We start from the raw sequence: 20,764 nt of genomic DNA on the forward strand, positions 1-20,764 counted from the left end.
CGTTAGGTAGCTTGCCCATCGTCTCAATTCCGCACCTACATTGCTTGCTTCCTAGGTCTTTTGCATCTATTAGATATATTGTATTTATTCGTATATCCATCTATTCTATCGTGCAGCGAGTCGGTGCCGTTGAGGTTCTTGTGGCAGTTGGCAGTCAACTCGGAGTCAAGCTCACGAGTAAGGATCGAGGCCAAGCCTTGGGAGTGTCAGTTTGATAGTTGATCTTCATCAGCGATAGTTCATCCTCTTGTCAGATCAGATGGATCACACCAAGAATGTTGGTGGTGGCCCAGGTGATGATGATCGGAGGCCCCCGCCTCGCCAGCCTCGCCAGCCTGTAGGATCGAAAGGCAAGGCAACGAAGCAGGTGACATCCAAGAAGTGCAAGTACCCCGATGTAGAGACAGCGAGAGCAGCAGCTATTGCAGAGGCCGCAGAGCATGCCGAGAGAGGAGGCGCTCACAGTGGTGTTGTCTTAGCAGATCCACAGCTCACACTAGCACAGAGGGCAGTAGTTGAGGAGGCTGAGCGTCGTCATGGTGGTCCACCTAGGACTGTCATGATGGCAGGACATCGACTGGCTATTGAGGAGGCTCAACCTCAGGGGGAGTCCCAGCAGGAGGCACAGCAGCAGCCCCCACCAGCAGAGCCTCAGCCAGCTCAGGAGACTCAGGAAGGCCAGTAGGCTGAGGAGACCGAGCCGGCACCCCAGCTATGCTGCTCTGGTCATACCAGTTCTACAGTTCCACCGAGGCCAGCTATATAGCGTAGGGGTTCACACCCACCGCCCAGACCACAGGGTCTGCCTCCAGTGGTACACCTCGACTTGAGGGCTGCCATAGCCAGACAGGTTCGCCAGTTGAGGTTTGTTGAGTTTGATGTGTGGTTTCCTCCGAGGAGGGATGAGAGAGCAGCAGAGGGGTTCTACACGCCGCTCCAGGAGGATTTCTATAATGCCTATCTCAACATTGGGCAGTGTTCAGATCTCAGCGGGTATGCAGTTTAGAGTCTATTGTGGCAGCAGCTGGAGAGCACATCCGCCCCTACTTGTCATATTTGCCGGGGCTCACAGATCTGGTTGGCCAAATAGGAGTATATGTACCATCTTGGGTCCGGCAATTTTATGCTTCACTCTACGTTGATCCGCATCACAACTTCATTCACTTTGCATTCAATGGCAGAGATTATAGGGTGATGAGTTTTAGGGCCTAGGAGATACTGAGGCTACAGGATCAGCCTATCAAATTGCACGAGGTATGTTATGGACAGCAGGAGCCTCCTAAGCGTCCTCATGGAGGGTTGGTGCCTCCTACAGATCTGGTGCGACATTACTTCAAGGAGCCCTTTGGTGAGGGGTCGAGCAGGAACCCCAGTGACCTGACTCCTACCGCTCGTATGCTAGAGGCCATTATTAGGAGGACACTACTTCCCAAGTTGGGATATAGAGAGGGTCTGACTCGCCTATAGCTCTGGCTCCTTAATGCCCTGATGCAGCAGACCGTGTTCGACATTTGGGACCTCCTTCTATCAGAGATGGAGGATACTATTGCTGAGGGCTTCAAGGGTCGCAGACAGCTTCCTTATGCACATTGGGTCACATTCTTGATGCTCAAGTGTGTGCAAGTCAGGACCCCTGAGTTGGTTGTAGAGTACAAGGCTACCACCACAGAGTTTCCCGCATATAACATGGCACAGAGGATCAGGCACAGCACTCCACAGGCACCCGCTCAGCCTAGTCGTCGTTCAGATGTTCCAGAGTCAGCAGCTCAGCAAGATGAGATCATTAGAGGCATAGCCGCTACAGAGGAGGAGCAGCTTGAGGCACAGCAGGGGATGATCGAGTCTAGTGATAGTTCGGATGATGACTATCTATCGATTCCTCAGATGCCTCCACATAGACATGATGCAGAGGCCGGCAGTTCCAGCTCAGCTCCACCAGCACCGCAGACCGACCCCGCATTGATTGACATTCTTGAGCGGATGCAGCAGGATCAGGCACGACAGGCACAGGAGACTGCTGCCAACTTTACATAGTTCTAGGCTCGTCAGGACGAGTTCTAGAGGCAGCAGCAGCTCCTCTAGCAGCAGCAGCAGTAGATGCATCAGTAGTAGTTACTCATGCAGCAGCAGCTTATGGGATTTATGCAGCATGTAGTGACAGCACTTGGGGCCCCACTGCCACAGCCTTCGCCTCAGCTTGCTCAGCCTGCCACCACTTCGACGACTCTAGCTATACAGCCCAGTGGGCCTCAGAGTCAGGGACAGCCTCTAGCTCAGTTTGCTTCACCCACAGTTCAGGTGTCCCAGTGGTTGTCCTCACCGGTGGTTGCCCCGCAGTTTACTCCATATCACACGGGTTTCTCACCGAAGCAGTCACTCTCGCTATTTGTGCCTAACACGTCAGTCTCTAGGAGTCTTGGAGCATCTTTCAATGAGCTGACTGGCATGCCTACACCGCCTCATATGCATACCACCGGTCCTTCTACATTAGCCTCAGTCGCAGTGACTACTCAGAGGCTCCCCTCGTATGTCGCCTCGTCAGATCCTACAACAGATGTTCTTGCAGCTTCACAGGCAGCACCTACCCTAGCTCAGACCCAGACCGCTTCAGCGACACTTCCTGCTACAGAGGGTCAGTCTGTTCAGAGTTTAGGGTCAGATGATGATGGTGCCCAGTTCCAGCTTGCTCCACGTACTTCAGCGCCCGACTCATCCGCTGCAGCGTCGCCGACCGACCCTTAGGTTTTGGTGTTTGACGCCAAAGGGGGAGAGGGTTCGAGTATGTAGACTCAGGGGGAGCGAGATTTAGGGGGAGCTAGTTATCTAGTAGTAGCTTATTATATACATTTGGAGTTGTATTTGTGTGATACACTATTACTTTTATGCTTTTGTGTGTTACTTTCATGCATACTATTATATCTATGTGATAGTGCTATCCACGTGATTGTGATATATGACATGTGTGCTCGCTACTTTACATTATGTATATGTCATATCACTTGTGTTATGCTCATTTGCCTTTGCTTCCGCGTTTATACTCCAATGCAAATGAGCTTTGTTACTCGTACTCATGCTTAATTCATATCCTTTGAGTACATTGTGTTGGCTTGGGTCATATAAGCTTGACTAACACTTTTGTTCTTATCGACAAAAGCTTATATGAACCAAGCCCGTCAAAAGCCTCACTCTTTCACATACTCGAGGTGGTATTGTCATCAATCACCAAAAAGGGAGAGATTGAAAGCATCTAGGCCCCTAGTTGGGTTTCGGTGATTAATAACAATACAAGATTACTATGACTAACGTGTGTTTTGCAGATGCAATTAAGTTAGGTCATGGTAATGGAGATCAATTGGGCAATCAAGGTTGTCATGCCCCTATGATGGAAATCGTTTCGGTTTTCAAAGGATGGACGACAAGGTTAAGGATGACTAGTTCTAAGTGTCGATTGGAGTTGGAGTGACACTTAGAGTAGTTTAGGACTTTGTTTTTCCTTTGGCCATACTATTAAGGGGGGTATGGACGGGTAGCTTGACCTAGTTGAGTCTAGTGAGTTAGGTGTGGTGCACACTTGTTAAAACTAGCTCTAGGTAGCTCCTATGAATGCCTAATATCCTTTGGAGCAAACTTCATTCACATATGTTCGAGAGTTGGAAGTGAATGGAGGGTCAAATGCTGACCGGACGCTGGCCCCGGCGCGATCGAACGCTGGCCGCAGGGTCCGGTCAGTTCATTTGATCAGCAGTCTGCGTTCGGTGCGACCGGACGCAGGAGAGGTCAAGTGACCGGACGCTAAAAGGCAGCGTCCGGTCGAGTCCAGTAAGGGTTTAATGTGACCGGACGCGTCCAGTCAGTGGTGACCGGACCCTGCCAGCGTCCGGTCAACTCATTTTTACTGGTTTACGGGTTGAACTGACCGGAGCGTCCGGTCAACACGACCGGAACGTCCAGTCACCTCGTAGAAGCTCATAACGGTTCGTTTTTCAGGCTGCCTTATAAATAGAAGCTCCACTCATGTGTGGAGTGACTTTTGCTCATTCCAACAGCTGAGAAACATGTTTGTGAGTGCCAAGAAGAGCAAGGTCCTAGTGAGGTGATTGAGATTTGAGAATCCAAGAGAGTAGCCTCATTAGTGAATCAAGAGTAGTCAAGTGTGCATCCATCTTCTCATTAGGCTTCGCGTGGTCAAGTGAGAGTTTGTGCTTGTTACTCTTGGTGATCGCCATCACCTAGACGACTTAGTGGTGATTGGGAGCTTGGAGATCACCCGACGGAGCTTGTGGGTGACTCAACTCAAGTTATGAGCGGCTTTGGGTGATTCGCCGCGACGGAGTGTCGAAGAATCAACCCGTAGGGAGCACTTGATCCTTGCGCGGATCAAGGGGAAGCTACACACTTGCGCGGGTGCTCCAACGAGGACTAGTGGGGAGTGGCGACTCTCCGATACCTCAGCAAAACATCGCCGCGTTCCTCTCTCTCTCTTTACCTTGAGCATTTACTTTGAGTATTTACTTTGAGCAATTCAATACTTGTCTTTACATTCATAGAATTGACATGCTAGAGTAAGTTTGGAACATAGGTTACAAGTCCTTTGTGCGTTAGTTTGATAGAAACACTTTTCTAGGCACAAGGGGTTAATTGGGCTATCCGTATGATTTGATTATTGCAAGAAAATTTAGAATTAGCCCAATTCACCCCCTCTTGGGCATCTTGATCCTTTCAATTATTCGTGATGAAACTCTATCAAGCATTTATAGTCAACACCGTCCATATAAAAAAGAAGAAATTTATCTAATCCAAAACCTTAACAGCAGAAGACGAGCGAGGATCAATTTATCCATTAATTACGTACCAAGCGGACGACGGCGCCTGGTCGTCGTTGATGACCCTATCCAATTATGAATGGCCCACACTACAAACCCAACGCGTTAGCATGTTACTTCATTGTATCTTGTGCATACCAGATAATCCAACCCCGAAGACAAAATTAAAAAAAAAAAGATAAAACGAAAATGGCGCAACCTACAAATATGCACCAGCAAACCATATATGGGTGTGGGGGATTACAGTTGACTTGCGATCGACAATTGGTCTCTCTCTCTCTCTCTCTCTCGTCTGTATCCCTCACTTGTGTGTCCACACGTACGCATGTTTCCATAGGCACCAAAACGTAATCATGCACGCATGGCTACCTGCGTGCCTACCGGCCAATAATGCAGGCACACGCGGATGCACGCAACAGGCTGCGGCGCAGGGGATTAACTGATAAACCAGACTGGGGGCAGCACATAAACCTAACACACCAGCCAGGCGCCCAGGCAGCCCGGATACATGCCACTGGAACTGGAAGCTAGGTAGCCAACCACCCCTGGCCCTGATGAATCTCCGAATCCGGCGGCGTGCCTCGCGAGCTACAGCAATCTAGCTGATGATGGCCTGGCGCTCATGCCGTGCCAGTGGCGTGCGGCGTGGCTCGAGTCCAGCGACGTTGGGTTCGGGGTCAGATGGACGTCATCACCGAACCCCTGGGCCCTGCTGGCCCGTGCACGATCGGCCCCAACCGTCCTGACACGTACGGAGCTCACGATGCTGACCCGGCACGGTACATGACGGGCACCCAATCCGCCGTGGGAAAGCTCGAGAGGGGAGGAATGGAATGGAGGTTTGTCAAGGGTGCGGGTTCAGGGGTGGTCCAGGCGGCAGGATTGTCGCCAAAGCCCGTTCGGTTTTCCCGTCTGGAACAAGCTATTGAAATCCGAGAGCCGTTCGATGCGACGGTGGCCACTCCCAGTCCCGTGGCGCCAGTGAGACATAAACTACCCGTGGTCGTTGTCGCGGCCATTTATGGTAGGGATCGCCCCGAAATTCCAGCCACGGCGATGCATGGCGCGGTGTACAGGGGAAGGCAGGAGCGCCCATCAGCCGTCCATGATCCATCGGCCCAACCACCTCCAACTCTGACGTGCCGTTCCCTCTTAATTCCCTCGCGCTTTCCGTGCATCCCAAGCGAGGACAGGAGCCCAACCCAACCCCAACCTGCCGAGCGCCGGCTGCCGCTGCGCACCACCAGCACAGGCACGAGACAGCGCTTCAGCTCAGGCCACATGCCGCGGCGGCACCGCATCTTGTTCCACTTCCAAAGCCCGGGGCCGCGCGCAATAGAAAACGACTCCGCAACCGCAGCACGATCAGCTAGCCTACCACGCACCAATACGGCTGCGTGCGACGAGCGAGTTGGTACCAGCGACTGCGAGCGCCATATATCATATCCATCCAAAGCTTCGGAGAAGCTTAGCTTGGTGCTTCCTACTCCTTCCATTGGCCATGGCTTCCTTGTCCCGATTTGGTGCCTGATTGCTCGACCTCACCAGATACATCGCTCCGCCGTCTATATAGCTGCCGCTGCCGCTGCCGCCCAGGCCGTGCAGCGGATGAGTGCGGCTGCACTGGCACTGGTGCCGAGGCAGGGACCGAGACCATCAGGAAGACCAAGATGGCGGCGGCGGCGGGACTGAGGAGGGCCGGTGGCCGGTTTCTTCTTGCGCGGGAAATCAGGAGCAGCGGCGGCAATGGCCACTTCTTGGGCCGCGGCGGCGTTACAATGCCGCGCGCGTTGCTGGAGGATTCGGCGCCGGCGATGGACGCCCCCGCGACGACGACAACTGGGAGGGGGCCGCCACCGTCCGCCGCCTCCGCCGCGGCGTCGAGGATCACGCCGGCGGTGCTGTTCGTCACGGTCGTCCTGGCCGTGGTGCTGCTCGTCTCCGGCCTGCTCCAAGTCCTGCGCCGCCTCTTCCTCAAGAGCCACCACGCCAGCGCCAGCGCCGGGGATCGCCACCAGCTGCAGCACCTCTTCTTCCCCGCGCACGACGACGGCGCCGGCTCTGGCTCCGGCGGCGGCGGCGGCCTCGGCCAGGCCGCCATCGACGCGCTCCCGGAGTTCGCGTACGGCGAGCTGTCCGGGAGCGCTGCTGCCACCGCCGCCAGCAGGAAGGGCAAGGAGAAGGCGGCCCGGCCGTTCGACTGCGCCGTCTGCCTCTGCGAGTTCGCGGACCACGACCAGCTCCGCCTGCTCCCGCTGTGCGGCCACGCCTTCCACGTCGCCTGCATCGACGTCTGGCTCCGCTCCAGCGCCACCTGCCCGCTCTGCCGCACCAAGCTCTCCGCGCGCCACCTCGCCGTGGACGCGCAGCCATCATCCGTCGGCCCGGACGTCGAGGAGCAAAAGCCGCAGCAGGACCAGGCGCCGCCAGACGCCGCCGAGGCCGCCAGCAGCAGCGTCGTGCTCCCGGTCAGGCTCGGCCGGTTCAAGAACGCCGACGACGACGCCGAGTCCAGCTCCAGCACCGGCGCCACCAGCCGCATCGACAGGCGGAGGTGCTACTCCATGGGCTCCTACCAGTACGTGCTCGCCGACGAGCACCTGCTGGTCTCCGTGCACCTGCGGCACGGCAATGCGGGCACCGCGTGCGGCACCAGCGCCGACGAGCAGCACCAGGGCAAGAAGGTGTTCGCGCGCGGCGACAGCTTCTCCGTGTCCAAGATCTGGCAGTGGCGCGGCAGCAAGCGGCTGCCCGGCGGCCTCTGCGCCGACGACGGCCTGCCGTGGGCGCCGGCGGCCAAGGACGATCATGCCAGCACAAACACGAGGCAACACAGCGACACTTGATCATACGGTAGTAGACAGACAGCCGACACACACGCATACACACATGTTTTGTCTAGCTTCACCTTGTTGACTAGCGGCTTGGTAGAATTTTGCTGGTGAAATCACTCCACGAACAACCAGTCATGCAAAAATACAAAAAAAAAAACATCTTTTTGGGTGATCTTGATCAGGATCATTTTGTGGCATATATGCCTTGTTTAGATGCCATCCAAATTCCAATTTTTTTCACTCTCTCTCCATCACATCAATTTTTAGCCGCTTGTATGGAGTATTAAATGTAGGTAAAAAAATAACTAATTAAACAATTTAGTTGGAAATCACAAGATGAATCTTTTGAGCCTAGTTGGTCCACGATTGGACAATATTTACCAAATAAGACGAAAGTGGTACTATTTATCGGGTTAAAAAAAAATTGCAAAGTGAACTCCCAGCAGGCTGGCAGTGCACAACACACACATAAAGCCCATAACTTTGTACTTGCACCGGAATATTCTCGTGTTTACTCTTCTCGTGCTTGTTTGTGTACTGCTGCGCAGCAAAAAGATGGCAGTTCAGTTCCAGTCAGATTACTGTGGCGCCCTTCCCCACTGCGAGACAGGTGTCCTCTCACCTGTCATGTTCATGCCCCTTGAAGTACCCGGTGATGCTCAGTAAACTAGGGAAGGTGGGGAGAACATGGTTAGTAGGAGTAACCTCTTAATGATTGATGGAAACTAGATGGCCAGCTAACCCATCTACTACCAATAAAACTCTGCAACTGCTGGCCATTTTGCAGAAGACTGAGCTCCGTGCTCTGGGCCGTGAGAGCTGTGTCACATCCGATGTGACATGAGGTGTCGTATAGGATATTCAAATATTAAAGAAATTCATGAGACAAATTTATTGAGCCTAATTAATCCATCATTAGCATATGTTTACTAGACAAATTTATTGAGCCTAATTAATCCATCATTAGCATATGTTTACTGTAGCACAGCGTTATTACGTCATGGCTAATTAGGCTTAATAAATTTGTCTCGTATATTAGTCTCAATTTGTGTATTTAGTTTCGTAAATAGTCTATATTTAATACTCTATGCATGCGTCAAACATCCGATGAGACAACGACTACCCCAGTATAGTGTCCCTTAACTTAACTGGACCACACCAACCTTTGGAGAAGAAGAAGATGCATGATGAATACTGGGAGTATTCAAGTGGGGGCTGCTTGCTTGCAGCTACCTCAGCAACTCGCAAGTTGCAGCAATGCAACTCATACTGCAGTGTAGGCTCTACAGTGGAGTGATGGTACAGTGGTTAGTTTCTCCATCCGTCAGAACTTCCTTATTGTTTGTGTCTTCTAGGTAGGGATGAAAACGAATGTTTTCCGACCGTATTCGAAACCGAATCCGTTTAGAGGGGTTGAGATCTGTCCGTATCCGAGTCCGGATATCCAACATCCGATACTGTATCCGTATCCGAATACTCAAATCGCATATTTATGATGTCGATATCCAATCGTATCCTATCCGACATAGTTGACACTATCTATATTCGAATCCAAATCTGGACAAAAATATGAAAACAAATATAATATCGGTGATATCCGTCCGTATCCAATCCGTTTTCATCCCTGCTTCTAGGCAAGTACATGGGACAACTGAAACGAAAGTAATTGTATTGATCGATCTTGTATTACCGTTGAAATGATGATGATGATTGGAGATTCTTTTCTGCTAGTTACTAGGCCGGTTTAGTTTGACCTGGCAGGATTATAGTGTTGATTAATCTGCTGGTCAAGGAGACAGGAAATGCACGCAGCTGTTTGTTTAGGGGTTTCGAGGTAAACGGCAAGGCCAAGCTCTTACTGAATCCTGACTCCAATTGGTACTTGTGTATGTTTCACTGAGACGAGAGCACGTGTGACTGCACAAAAGGATGAAGAATCTCACTAGCAGACTTGAGATCAGGATAAACTAGCGGCCTGTTCGTTTTGGTTGAAACGATCGTGGATTATTTACTGCTGATTTGACTGGTTTGGTGTAAGAGAAAAATACAGTTTCAGCTTATAATCCACGATCGTATACTATCGGATAAGCCCAGCTGATCAGGCTATAGTATTCGTTATGTGGCTGCTAGGATTGAGAGGGAGAGACGGCGACGGGCGAGCTACACTACCCGTGGTGCTACAGTAAAGCTGACTGTGGTGTTACTGTTTATGCAGTGTTGCTGTTCCCACGGTGCTACAGCACGTCCATAATTATGACGGCTGGGGCTACGAGGGAGGCCGGAGGCTTTGCCCACGGCCGAGCAAGAGGGAAGGGTTTTTCTTCTTAATTCTTGCTTGATTAGATTAATATATTTCCTCTCCTTATATAGAGAGGTTTACTTGACTTCCAAGCAAGGCTTACTTGACCCTTAAGCATACGACCCTTATCTCTAATTAACCATAACACTAGCGGGCTATACCACCAGCCCAGGCCCAATAGGCTCATGACGTACTCTAACACTACACCCCACCTGGACATACAGCTCGTCCTCGAGCTGCAACCTAACGAACTTATAACGCTGACTCGACTCCTAATACCTAAAAACAAGCCTTTTACATCTTGGTTGATTTTATTATTCTCAACTTGAAATTGGTTGGGACTCTTTATTTTTTGATTTCTGAACATAAGGTGGACACCATCCGCACGCCAAACCTGCATGTGTACAACCTCCTGGATCACATGGACACCATCTAGACGAAAGGGGTGCATGTGTATGGCCACCTAGAAGTGGTCGCAACAGCGACCAGCGGAGGCGCCCTCGCGGCGGCCAGTGGCGCAATGCGACGGCGCTACACGGTGCGCTCTCGTTGGTGACCCCACTCCATCTCCCGCTAGACGACTGCTGGTCTGCACCACACAGAGAATAGCGGAGGGCTTTCGATGGAGAACGAGGTGGAGGGATGCGCCTCCCCAACCACCGACGCCGCAAACTTTGAGTTTGCCGCCCGCAGGGAAAATAGCATGCCCGCCGCCCATAGGGAAAACCGCATGCCCGAGATCCCCGACGCAGCAGACGAGATCGAGGTCCTCCGCACAGCGAAGCACAACTTGGAGGAGCAGCGAAGGGGTGCAGGGATGAATCAGCTGCAGATCGCGCATCTCCCGCACCCGCCGACGTGCTAGGAGGCCACACGTAGCAGCCTACAGTCGCACTACAGCTGACACCTGGTGGGTAAGCATCTTCCCAGTCGACGTCATCGCGATGTCCATTGGCTGCTCGATCTACTGCAACTTCTCGGCCGTGACTGGGATCTGCTGGGCGCCAGTTATGGAGACGGCTGTCGTCTCATAGCCTGGCCAGCCGTAGGGGAACACTAGCAGCATGGTGGTGATGGTGGTCGCCAATTGTCAAGCTTCCACAGCATCCAGGCGCCCCGAGAGAGACGCCTGCTACGCAGAGAGAGAGAGAGAGAGAGACGCCGACTGCTGGTGAATGTCGGCCAGCACCTTGCCGAAGGGATCCGGCAATGGCCCATCGGAACCTGGCATCGGGAACTCCAACTTGTAGAAGCGCGGAGGGTGGGCGCCGTGGCTGACACCCGGAGCTGCTGGTTCTGGAGCAAAGGTCACGGACGACGAGGCGTCGTGGTGGTGTTGCATGTTGCCGCCATAGAGTAGAGGGCCATCAACGCCTCCATAGAAAACCCCTTCGGTGTAGGAGGGCTGCTGTACCGCCCCACCGTAATGGATTAGGGCGCCTGTGGTACGTAGGGGCTGGGGCAGCTAACGTCCTGGTCGTCGGGAACATTGCCATCGTATACACCGGCCCGGCCGTCGGGGCCAGGGCATAAGATGGGATCGGCGATGGGGAGGGCGGCATCCGTAGTAGATGGATGGGCACGCCGGTTGCGCTGGACTGGGGGATCCCAACAGGGAACACCGACGGCAGGGAGGCCATGGCCGATTGCGGCGGTGGTGGTGGCAGTGGTGGGCGCGGTAGGGAGGGCAACGGTTGCTGCGAGGAGAGGTAGGACTGCATCGCGGCCATGGAACGGGACAGCTCGTGGATGGCCGTGGTCATCTGCTCCATCGACATTGTAGAGGACGGAGCGGCCGCCGAAGCGGATGGCAGCAGCTGCGCAGCAATGATGATTGACGGTGGCGACGGTGGGCTGGTGGAGGTGGAAAGAGGGCCTGACATCTCTGATACCAGATTGTTATGTGGCTGCTAGGATTGAGAGGGAGAGGCGGCGTCGGGTGGGCTACAGTAAAGCGGGTACTGTTCACGACCATAATTATGGCGGCTGGGGCTGCGAGGGAGGCTGGAGGCCGGCCCGGGGCCTTGCCCACGGCCGAGCAAGAGGGAAGGGATTTCCTTCTTAATTTTTGCTTTTAGATTAATACATTTCCTCTCCTTATATAGAGAGGTTTATTTGACTCCCAAGCAAGGCTTACTTGATCCTTAAGCATGCGACCCTTATCTCTAATTAACCCTAACACTAGCGGGTTATACCGCCAGCCTAGGCCCAATAGGCTCATGGCGTACTCTAACAAGTATCAACGTGACAGTTGTAGCAGAGACTGTAGGTACTTAACGTGTTTAGAGGCACAGACACCACGGGTGATAGGTCATTAGCTTGACACTCATCAGATCTAATGGCCTCTGCCTCTCTTAGCGAGATTTATCACATGGCCTGACCCTGCAGCTTGTCAGACACTCGACACACTCGGACTTGTTTTCAGTGAGGCAGGAGGATAGGTATCATGGCTCCATCGCAACGGCTCCTGCTCATGCAATGCAACCGAAAGGATCCAATCCAGCATTCGAGCTCAACAACTGTCCTTTGGACGGATCTGTGTGCATAGAGTAAGCACTAAGCAGGAGAAAATGTTGCATGGAGACCATGGGACAGTGGCTTTCTGTCGCGTTTGGGGGGGTCGATGCGTCGAGCTCAGCAAAGCTCGTCAGATACCTCCTTCTGCAAGAACTGTGCCCTGCCTTTTCATTGCATGCAAGTTTTTGCATTGCTTTTGCGGTCGTTATCGGTACCTGCCTGCTGCCGAACCGGTAGTTGTTAGGCCGGGATGGATTTCATGCTTCCTTGGTCAGATACTCAGACCCTGAATGGTTGAATTCTCTAGTTTCCTCTCGGTATACTACTCCATCAGCCCCGACTGCGGGTCCACAATATTTTGAAGGCATAAGCCAAAGAAGTTCGTGTTTAGTACCTACAACTTAAAGTTTGTGCTTGTTACTCTTGGTGATCGCCATCACCTAGACGACTTAGTGGTGATTGGGAGCTTGGAGATCACCCGACGGAGCTTGTGGGTGACTCAACTCAAGTTATGAGCGGCTTTGGGTGATTCGCCGCGACGGAGTGTCGAAGAATCAACCCGTAGGGAGCACTTGATCCTTGCGCGGATCAAGGGGAAGCTACACACTTGCGCGGGTGCTCCAACGAGGACTAGTGGGGAGTGGCGACTCTCCGATACCTCAGCAAAACATCGCCGCGTTCCTCTCTCTCTCTTTACCTTGAGCATTTACTTTGAGTATTTACTTTGAGCAATTCAATACTTGTCTTTACATTCATAGAATTGACATGCTAGAGTAAGTTTGGAACATAGGTTACAAGTCCTTTGTGCGTTAGTTTGATAGAAACACTTTTCTAGGCACAAGGGGTTAATTGGGCTATCCGTATGATTTGATTATTGCAAGAAAATTTAGAATTAGCCCAATTCACCCCCTCTTGGGCATCTTGATCCTTTCAATTATTCGTGATGAAACTCTATCAAGCATTTATAGTCAACACCGTCCATATAAAAAAGAAGAAATTTATCTAATCCAAAACCTTAACAGCAGAAGACGAGCGAGGATCAATTTATCCATTAATTACGTACCAAGCGGACGACGGCGCCTGGTCGTCGTTGATGACCCTATCCAATTATGAATGGCCCACACTACAAACCCAACGCGTTAGCATGTTACTTCATTGTATCTTGTGCATACCAGATAATCCAACCCCGAAGACAAAATTAAAAAAAAAAAGATAAAACGAAAATGGCGCAACCTACAAATATGCACCAGCAAACCATATATGGGTGTGGGGGATTACAGTTGACTTGCGATCGACAATTGGTCTCTCTCTCTCTCTCTCTCTCGTCTGTATCCCTCACTTGTGTGTCCACACGTACGCATGTTTCCATAGGCACCAAAACGTAATCATGCACGCATGGCTACCTGCGTGCCTACCGGCCAATAATGCAGGCACACGCGGATGCACGCAACAGGCTGCGGCGCAGGGGATTAACTGATAAACCAGACTGGGGGCAGCACATAAACCTAACACACCAGCCAGGCGCCCAGGCAGCCCGGATACATGCCACTGGAACTGGAAGCTAGGTAGCCAACCACCCCTGGCCCTGATGAATCTCCGAATCCGGCGGCGTGCCTCGCGAGCTACAGCAATCTAGCTGATGATGGCCTGGCGCTCATGCCGTGCCAGTGGCGTGCGGCGTGGCTCGAGTCCAGCGACGTTGGGTTCGGGGTCAGATGGACGTCATCACCGAACCCCTGGGCCCTGCTGGCCCGTGCACGATCGGCCCCAACCGTCCTGACACGTACGGAGCTCACGATGCTGACCCGGCACGGTACATGACGGGCACCCAATCCGCCGTGGGAAAGCTCGAGAGGGGAGGAATGGAATGGAGGTTTGTCAAGGGTGCGGGTTCAGGGGTGGTCCAGGCGGCAGGATTGTCGCCAAAGCCCGTTCGGTTTTCCCGTCTGGAACAAGCTATTGAAATCCGAGAGCCGTTCGATGCGACGGTGGCCACTCCCAGTCCCGTGGCGCCAGTGAGACATAAACTACCCGTGGTCGTTGTCGCGGCCATTTATGGTAGGGATCGCCCCGAAATTCCAGCCACGGCGATGCATGGCGCGGTGTACAGGGGAAGGCAGGAGCGCCCATCAGCCGTCCATGATCCATCGGCCCAACCACCTCCAACTCTGACGTGCCGTTCCCTCTTAATTCCCTCGCGCTTTCCGTGCATCCCAAGCGAGGACAGGAGCCCAACCCAACCCCAACCTGCCGAGCGCCGGCTGCCGCTGCGCACCACCAGCACAGGCACGAGACAGCGCTTCAGCTCAGGCCACATGCCGCGGCGGCACCGCATCTTGTTCCACTTCCAAAGCCCGGGGCCGCGCGCAATAGAAAACGACTCCGCAACCGCAGCACGATCAGCTAGCCTACCACGCACCAATACGGCTGCGTGCGACGAGCGAGTTGGTACCAGCGACTGCGAGCGCCATATATCATATCCATCCAAAGCTTCGGAGAAGCTTAGCTTGGTGCTTCCTACTCCTTCCATTGGCCATGGCTTCCTTGTCCCGATTTGGTGCCTGATTGCTCGACCTCACCAGATACATCGCTCCGCCGTCTATATAGCTGCCGCTGCCGCTGCCGCCCAGGCCGTGCAGCGGATGAGTGCGGCTGCACTGGCACTGGTGCCGAGGCAGGGACCGAGACCATCAGGAAGACCAAGATGGCGGCGGCGGCGGGACTGAGGAGGGCCGGTGGCCGGTTTCTTCTTGCGCGGGAAATCAGGAGCAGCGGCGGCAATGGCCACTTCTTGGGCCGCGGCGGCGTTACAATGCCGCGCGCGTTGCTGGAGGATTCGGCGCCGGCGATGGACGCCCCCGCGACGACGACAACTGGGAGGGGGCCGCCACCGTCCGCCGCCTCCGCCGCGGCGTCGAGGATCACGCCGGCGGTGCTGTTCGTCACGGTCGTCCTGGCCGTGGTGCTGCTCGTCTCCGGCCTGCTCCAAGTCCTGCGCCGCCTCTTCCTCAAGAGCCACCACGCCAGCGCCAGCGCCGGGGATCGCCACCAGCTGCAGCACCTCTTCTTCCCCGCGCACGACGACGGCGCCGGCTCTGGCTCCGGCGGCGGCGGCGGCCTCGGCCAGGCCGCCATCGACGCGCTCCCGGAGTTCGCGTACGGCGAGCTGTCCGGGAGCGCTGCTGCCACCGCCGCCAGCAGGAAGGGCAAGGAGAAGGCGGCCCGGCCGTTCGACTGCGCCGTCTGCCTCTGCGAGTTCGCGGACCACGACCAGCTCCGCCTGCTCCCGCTGTGCGGCCACGCCTTCCACGTCGCCTGCATCGACGTCTGGCTCCGCTCCAGCGCCACCTGCCCGCTCTGCCGCACCAAGCTCTCCGCGCGCCACCTCGCCGTGGACGCGCAGCCATCATCCGTCGGCCCGGACGTCGAGGAGCAAAAGCCGCAGCAGGACCAGGCGCCGCCAGACGCCGCCGAGGCCGCCAGCAGCAGCGTCGTGCTCCCGGTCAGGCTCGGCCGGTTCAAGAACGCCGACGACGACGCCGAGTCCAGCTCCAGCACCGGCGCCACCAGCCGCATCGACAGGCGGAGGTGCTACTCCATGGGCTCCTACCAGTACGTGCTCGCCGACGAGCACCTGCTGGTCTCCGTGCACCTGCGGCACGGCAATGCGGGCACCGCGTGCGGCACCAGCGCCGACGAGCAGCACCAGGGCAAGAAGGTGTTCGCGCGCGGCGACAGCTTCTCCGTGTCCAAGATCTGGCAGTGGCGCGGCAGCAAGCGGCTGCCCGGCGGCCTCTGCGCCGACGACGGCCTGCCGTGGGCGCCGGCGGCCAAGGACGATCATGCCAGCACAAACACGAGGCAACACAGCGACACTTGATCATACGGTAGTAGACAGACAGCCGACACACACGCATACACACATGTTTTGTCTAGCTTCACCTTGTTGACTAGCGGCTTGGTAGAATTTTGCTGGTGAAATCACTCCACGAACAACCAGTCATGCAAAAATACAAAAAAAAAAACATCTTTTTGGGTGATCTTGATCAGGATCATTTTGTGGCATATATGCCTTGTTTAGATGCCATCCAAATTCCAATTTTTTTCACTCTCTCTCCATCACATCAATTTTTAGCCGCTTGTATGGAGTATTAAATGTAGGTAAAAAAATAACTAATTAAACAATTTAGTTGGAAATCACAAGATGAATCTTTTGAGCCTAGTTGGTCCACGATTGGACAATATTTACCAAATAAGACGAAAGTGGTACTATTTATCGGGTTAAAAAAAAATTGCAAAGTGAACTCCCAGCAGGCTGGCAGTGCACAACACACACATAAAGCCCATAACTTTGTACTTGCACCGGAATATTCTCGTGTTTACTCTTCTCGTGCTTGTTTGTGTACTGCTGCGCAGCAAAAAGATGGCAGTTCAGTTCCAGTCAGATTACTGTGGCGCCCTTCCCCACTGCGAGACAGGTGTCCTCTCACCTGTCATGTTCATGCCCCTTGAAGTACCCGGTGATGCTCAGTAAACTAGGGAAGGTGGGGAGAACATGGTTAGTAGGAGTAACCTCTTAATGATTGATGGAAACTAGATGGCCAGCTAACCCATCTACTACCAATAAAACTCTGCAACTGCTGGCCATTTTGCAGAAGACTGAGCTCCGTGCTCTGGGCCGTGAGAGCTGTGTCACATCCGATGTGACATGAGGTGTCGTATAGGATATTCAAATATTAAAGAAATTCATGAGACAAATTTATTGAGCCTAATTAATCCATCATTAGCATATGTTTACTAGACAAATTTATTGAGCCTAATTAATCCATCATTAGCATATGTTTACTGTAGCACAGCGTTATTACGTCATGGCTAATTAGGCTTAATAAATTTGTCTCGTATATTAGTCTCAATTTGTGTATTTAGTTTCGTAAATAGTCTATATTTAATACTCTATGCATGCGTCAAACATCCGATGAGACAACGACTACCCCAGTATAGTGTCCCTTAACTTAACTGGACCACACCAACCTTTGGAGAAGAAGAAGATGCATGATGAATACTGGGAGTATTCAAGTGGGGGCTGCTTGCTTGCAGCTACCTCAGCAACTCGCAAGTTGCAGCAATGCAACTCATACTGCAGTGTAGGCTCTACAGTGGAGTGATGGTACAGTGGTTAGTTTCTCCATCCGTCAGAACTTCCTTATTGTTTGTGTCTTCTAGGTAGGGATGAAAACGAATGTTTTCCGACCGTATTCGAAACCGAATCCGTTTAGAGGGGTTGAGATCTGTCCGTATCCGAGTCCGGATATCCAACATCCGATACTGTATCCGTATCCGAATACTCAAATCGCATATTTATGATGTCGATATCCAATCGTATCCTATCCGACATAGTTGACACTATCTATATTCGAATCCAAATCTGGACAAAAATATGAAAACAAATATAATATCGGTGATATCCGTCCGTATCCAATCCGTTTTCATCCCTGCTTCTAGGCAAGTACATGGGACAACTGAAACGAAAGTAATTGTATTGATCGATCTTGTATTACCGTTGAAATGATGATGATGATTGGAGATTCTTTTCTGCTAGTTACTAGGCCGGTTTAGTTTGACCTGGCAGGATTATAGTGTTGATTAATCTGCTGGTCAAGGAGACAGGAAATGCACGCAGCTGTTTGTTTAGGGGTTTCGAGGTAAACGGCAAGGCCAAGCTCTTACTGAATCCTGACTCCAATTGGTACTTGTGTATGTTTCACTGAGACGAGAGCACGTGTGACTGCACAAAAGGATGAAGAATCTCACTAGCAGACTTGAGATCAGGATAAACTAGCGGCCTGTTCGTTTTGGTTGAAACGATCGTGGATTATTTACTGCTGATTTGACTGGTTTGGTGTAAGAGAAAAATACAGTTTCAGCTTATAATCCACGATCGTATACTATCGGATAAGCCCAGCTGATCAGGCTATAGTATTCGTTATGTGGCTGCTAGGATTGAGAGGGAGAGACGGCGACGGGCGAGCTACACTACCCGTGGTGCTACAGTAAAGCTGACTGTGGTGTTACTGTTTATGCAGTGTTGCTGTTCCCACGGTGCTACAGCACGTCCATAATTATGACGGCTGGGGCTACGAGGGAGGCCGGAGGCTTTGCCCACGGCCGAGCAAGAGGGAAGGGTTTTTCTTCTTAATTCTTGCTTGATTAGATTAATATATTTCCTCTCCTTATATAGAGAGGTTTACTTGACTTCCAAGCAAGGCTTACTTGACCCTTAAGCATACGACCCTTATCTCTAATTAACCATAACACTAGCGGGCTATACCACCAGCCCAGGCCCAATAGGCTCATGACGTACTCTAACACTACACCCCACCTGGACATACAGCTCGTCCTCGAGCTGCAACCTAACGAACTTATAACGCTGACTCGACTCCTAATACCTAAAAACAAGCCTTTTACATCTTGGTTGATTTTATTATTCTCAACTTGAAATTGGTTGGGACTCTTTATTTTTTGATTTCTGAACATAAGGTGGACACCATCCGCACGCCAAACCTGCATGTGTACAACCTCCTGGATCACATGGACACCATCTAGACGAAAGGGGTGCATGTGTATGGCCACCTAGAAGTGGTCGCAACAGCGACCAGCGGAGGCGCCCTCGCGGCGGCCAGTGGCGCAATGCGACGGCGCTACACGGTGCGCTCTCGTTGGTGACCCCACTCCATCTCCCGCTAGACGACTGCTGGTCTGCACCACACAGAGAATAGCGGAGGGCTTTCGATGGAGAACGAGGTGGAGGGATGCGCCTCCCCAACCACCGACGCCGCAAACTTTGAGTTTGCCGCCCGCAGGGAAAATAGCATGCCCGCCGCCCATAGGGAAAACCGCATGCCCGAGATCCCCGACGCAGCAGACGAGATCGAGGTCCTCCGCACAGCGAAGCACAACTTGGAGGAGCAGCGAAGGGGTGCAGGGATGAATCAGCTGCAGATCGCGCATCTCCCGCACCCGCCGACGTGCTAGGAGGCCACACGTAGCAGCCTACAGTCGCACTACAGCTGACACCTGGTGGGTAAGCATCTTCCCAGTCGACGTCATCGCGATGTCCATTGGCTGCTCGATCTACTGCAACTTCTCGGCCGTGACTGGGATCTGCTGGGCGCCAGTTATGGAGACGGCTGTCGTCTCATAGCCTGGCCAGCCGTAGGGGAACACTAGCAGCATGGTGGTGATGGTGGTCGCCAATTGTCAAGCTTCCACAGCATCCAGGCGCCCCGAGAGAGACGCCTGCTACGCAGAGAGAGAGAGAGAGAGAGACGCCGACTGCTGGTGAATGTCGGCCAGCACCTTGCCGAAGGGATCCGGCAATGGCCCATCGGAACCTGGCATCGGGAACTCCAACTTGTAGAAGCGCGGAGGGTGGGCGCCGTGGCTGACACCCGGAGCTGCTGGTTCTGGAGCAAAGGTCACGGACGACGAGGCGTCGTGGTGGTGTTGCATGTTGCCGCCATAGAGTAGAGGGCCATCAACGCCTCCATAGAAAACCCCTTCGGTGTAGGAGGGCTGCTGTACCGCCCCACCGTAATGGATTAGGGCGCCTGTGGTACGTAGGGGCTGGGGCAGCTAACGTCCTGGTCGTCGGGAACATTGCCATCGTATACACCGGCCCGGCCGTCGGGGCCAGGGCATAAGATGGGATCGGCGATGGGGAGGGCGGCATCCGTAGTAGATGGATGGGCACGCCGGTTGCGCTGGACTGGGGGATCCCAACAGGGAACACCGACGGCAGGGAGGCCATGGCCGATTGCGGCGGTGGTGGTGGCAGTGGTGGGCGCGGTAGGGAGGGCAACGGTTGCTGCGAGGAGAGGTAGGACTGCATCGCGGCCATGGAACGGGACAGCTCGTGGATGGCCGTGGTCATCTGCTCCATCGACATTGTAGAGGACGGAGCGGCCGCCGAAGCGGATGGCAGCAGCTGCGCAGCAATGATGATTGACGGTGGCGACGGTGGGCTGGTGGAGGTGGAAAGAGGGCCTGACATCTCTGATACCAGATTGTTATGTGGCTGCTAGGATTGAGAGGGAGAGGCGGCGTCGGGTGGGCTACAGTAAAGCGGGTACTGTTCACGACCATAATTATGGCGGCTGGGGCTGCGAGGGAGGCTGGAGGCCGGCCCGGGGCCTTGCCCACGGCCGAGCAAGAGGGAAGGGATTTCCTTCTTAATTTTTGCTTTTAGATTAATACATTTCCTCTCCTTATATAGAGAGGTTTATTTGACTCCC

General features: G+C 53.4%; 1 protein-coding gene and 2 pseudogenes across 1 annotated transcript; 2 read left to right on the forward strand and 1 right to left on the reverse strand.

Moving 5' to 3' along the window:
* The first annotated feature begins 6,309 nt into the window (after window positions 1–6,309).
* Window positions 6,310–7,949, forward strand: LOC136546140 (RING-H2 finger protein ATL46-like; annotated as a pseudogene).
* A 7,044-nt stretch (window positions 7,950–14,993) lies between these two features.
* On the forward strand, window positions 14,994–16,632 carry LOC136546141 (RING-H2 finger protein ATL46-like; annotated as a pseudogene).
* A 3,375-nt stretch (window positions 16,633–20,007) lies between these two features.
* Window positions 20,008–20,523, reverse strand: LOC136544060 (lysine-rich arabinogalactan protein 19-like). Its single transcript, XM_066536337.1, has one exon. The coding sequence runs from the start codon at window positions 20,521–20,523 to the stop codon at window positions 20,008–20,010; it is 516 nt and encodes a 171-aa protein (XP_066392434.1).
* Window positions 20,524–20,764: the final 241 nt, after the last annotated feature.

This window comes from Miscanthus floridulus, chromosome 3 (assembly GCF_019320115.1).
Source record: "Miscanthus floridulus cultivar M001 chromosome 3, ASM1932011v1, whole genome shotgun sequence".
In the NCBI taxonomy this organism is placed as follows: domain Eukaryota; kingdom Viridiplantae; phylum Streptophyta; class Magnoliopsida; order Poales; family Poaceae; genus Miscanthus; species Miscanthus floridulus.

Excerpts from the sequence above, each read along its gene's own strand:
- LOC136544060 (XM_066536337.1), bottom strand. The coding sequence starts at position 20,523 with ATGTCAGGCCCTCTTTCCACCTCCACCAGCCCACCGTCGCCACCGTCA.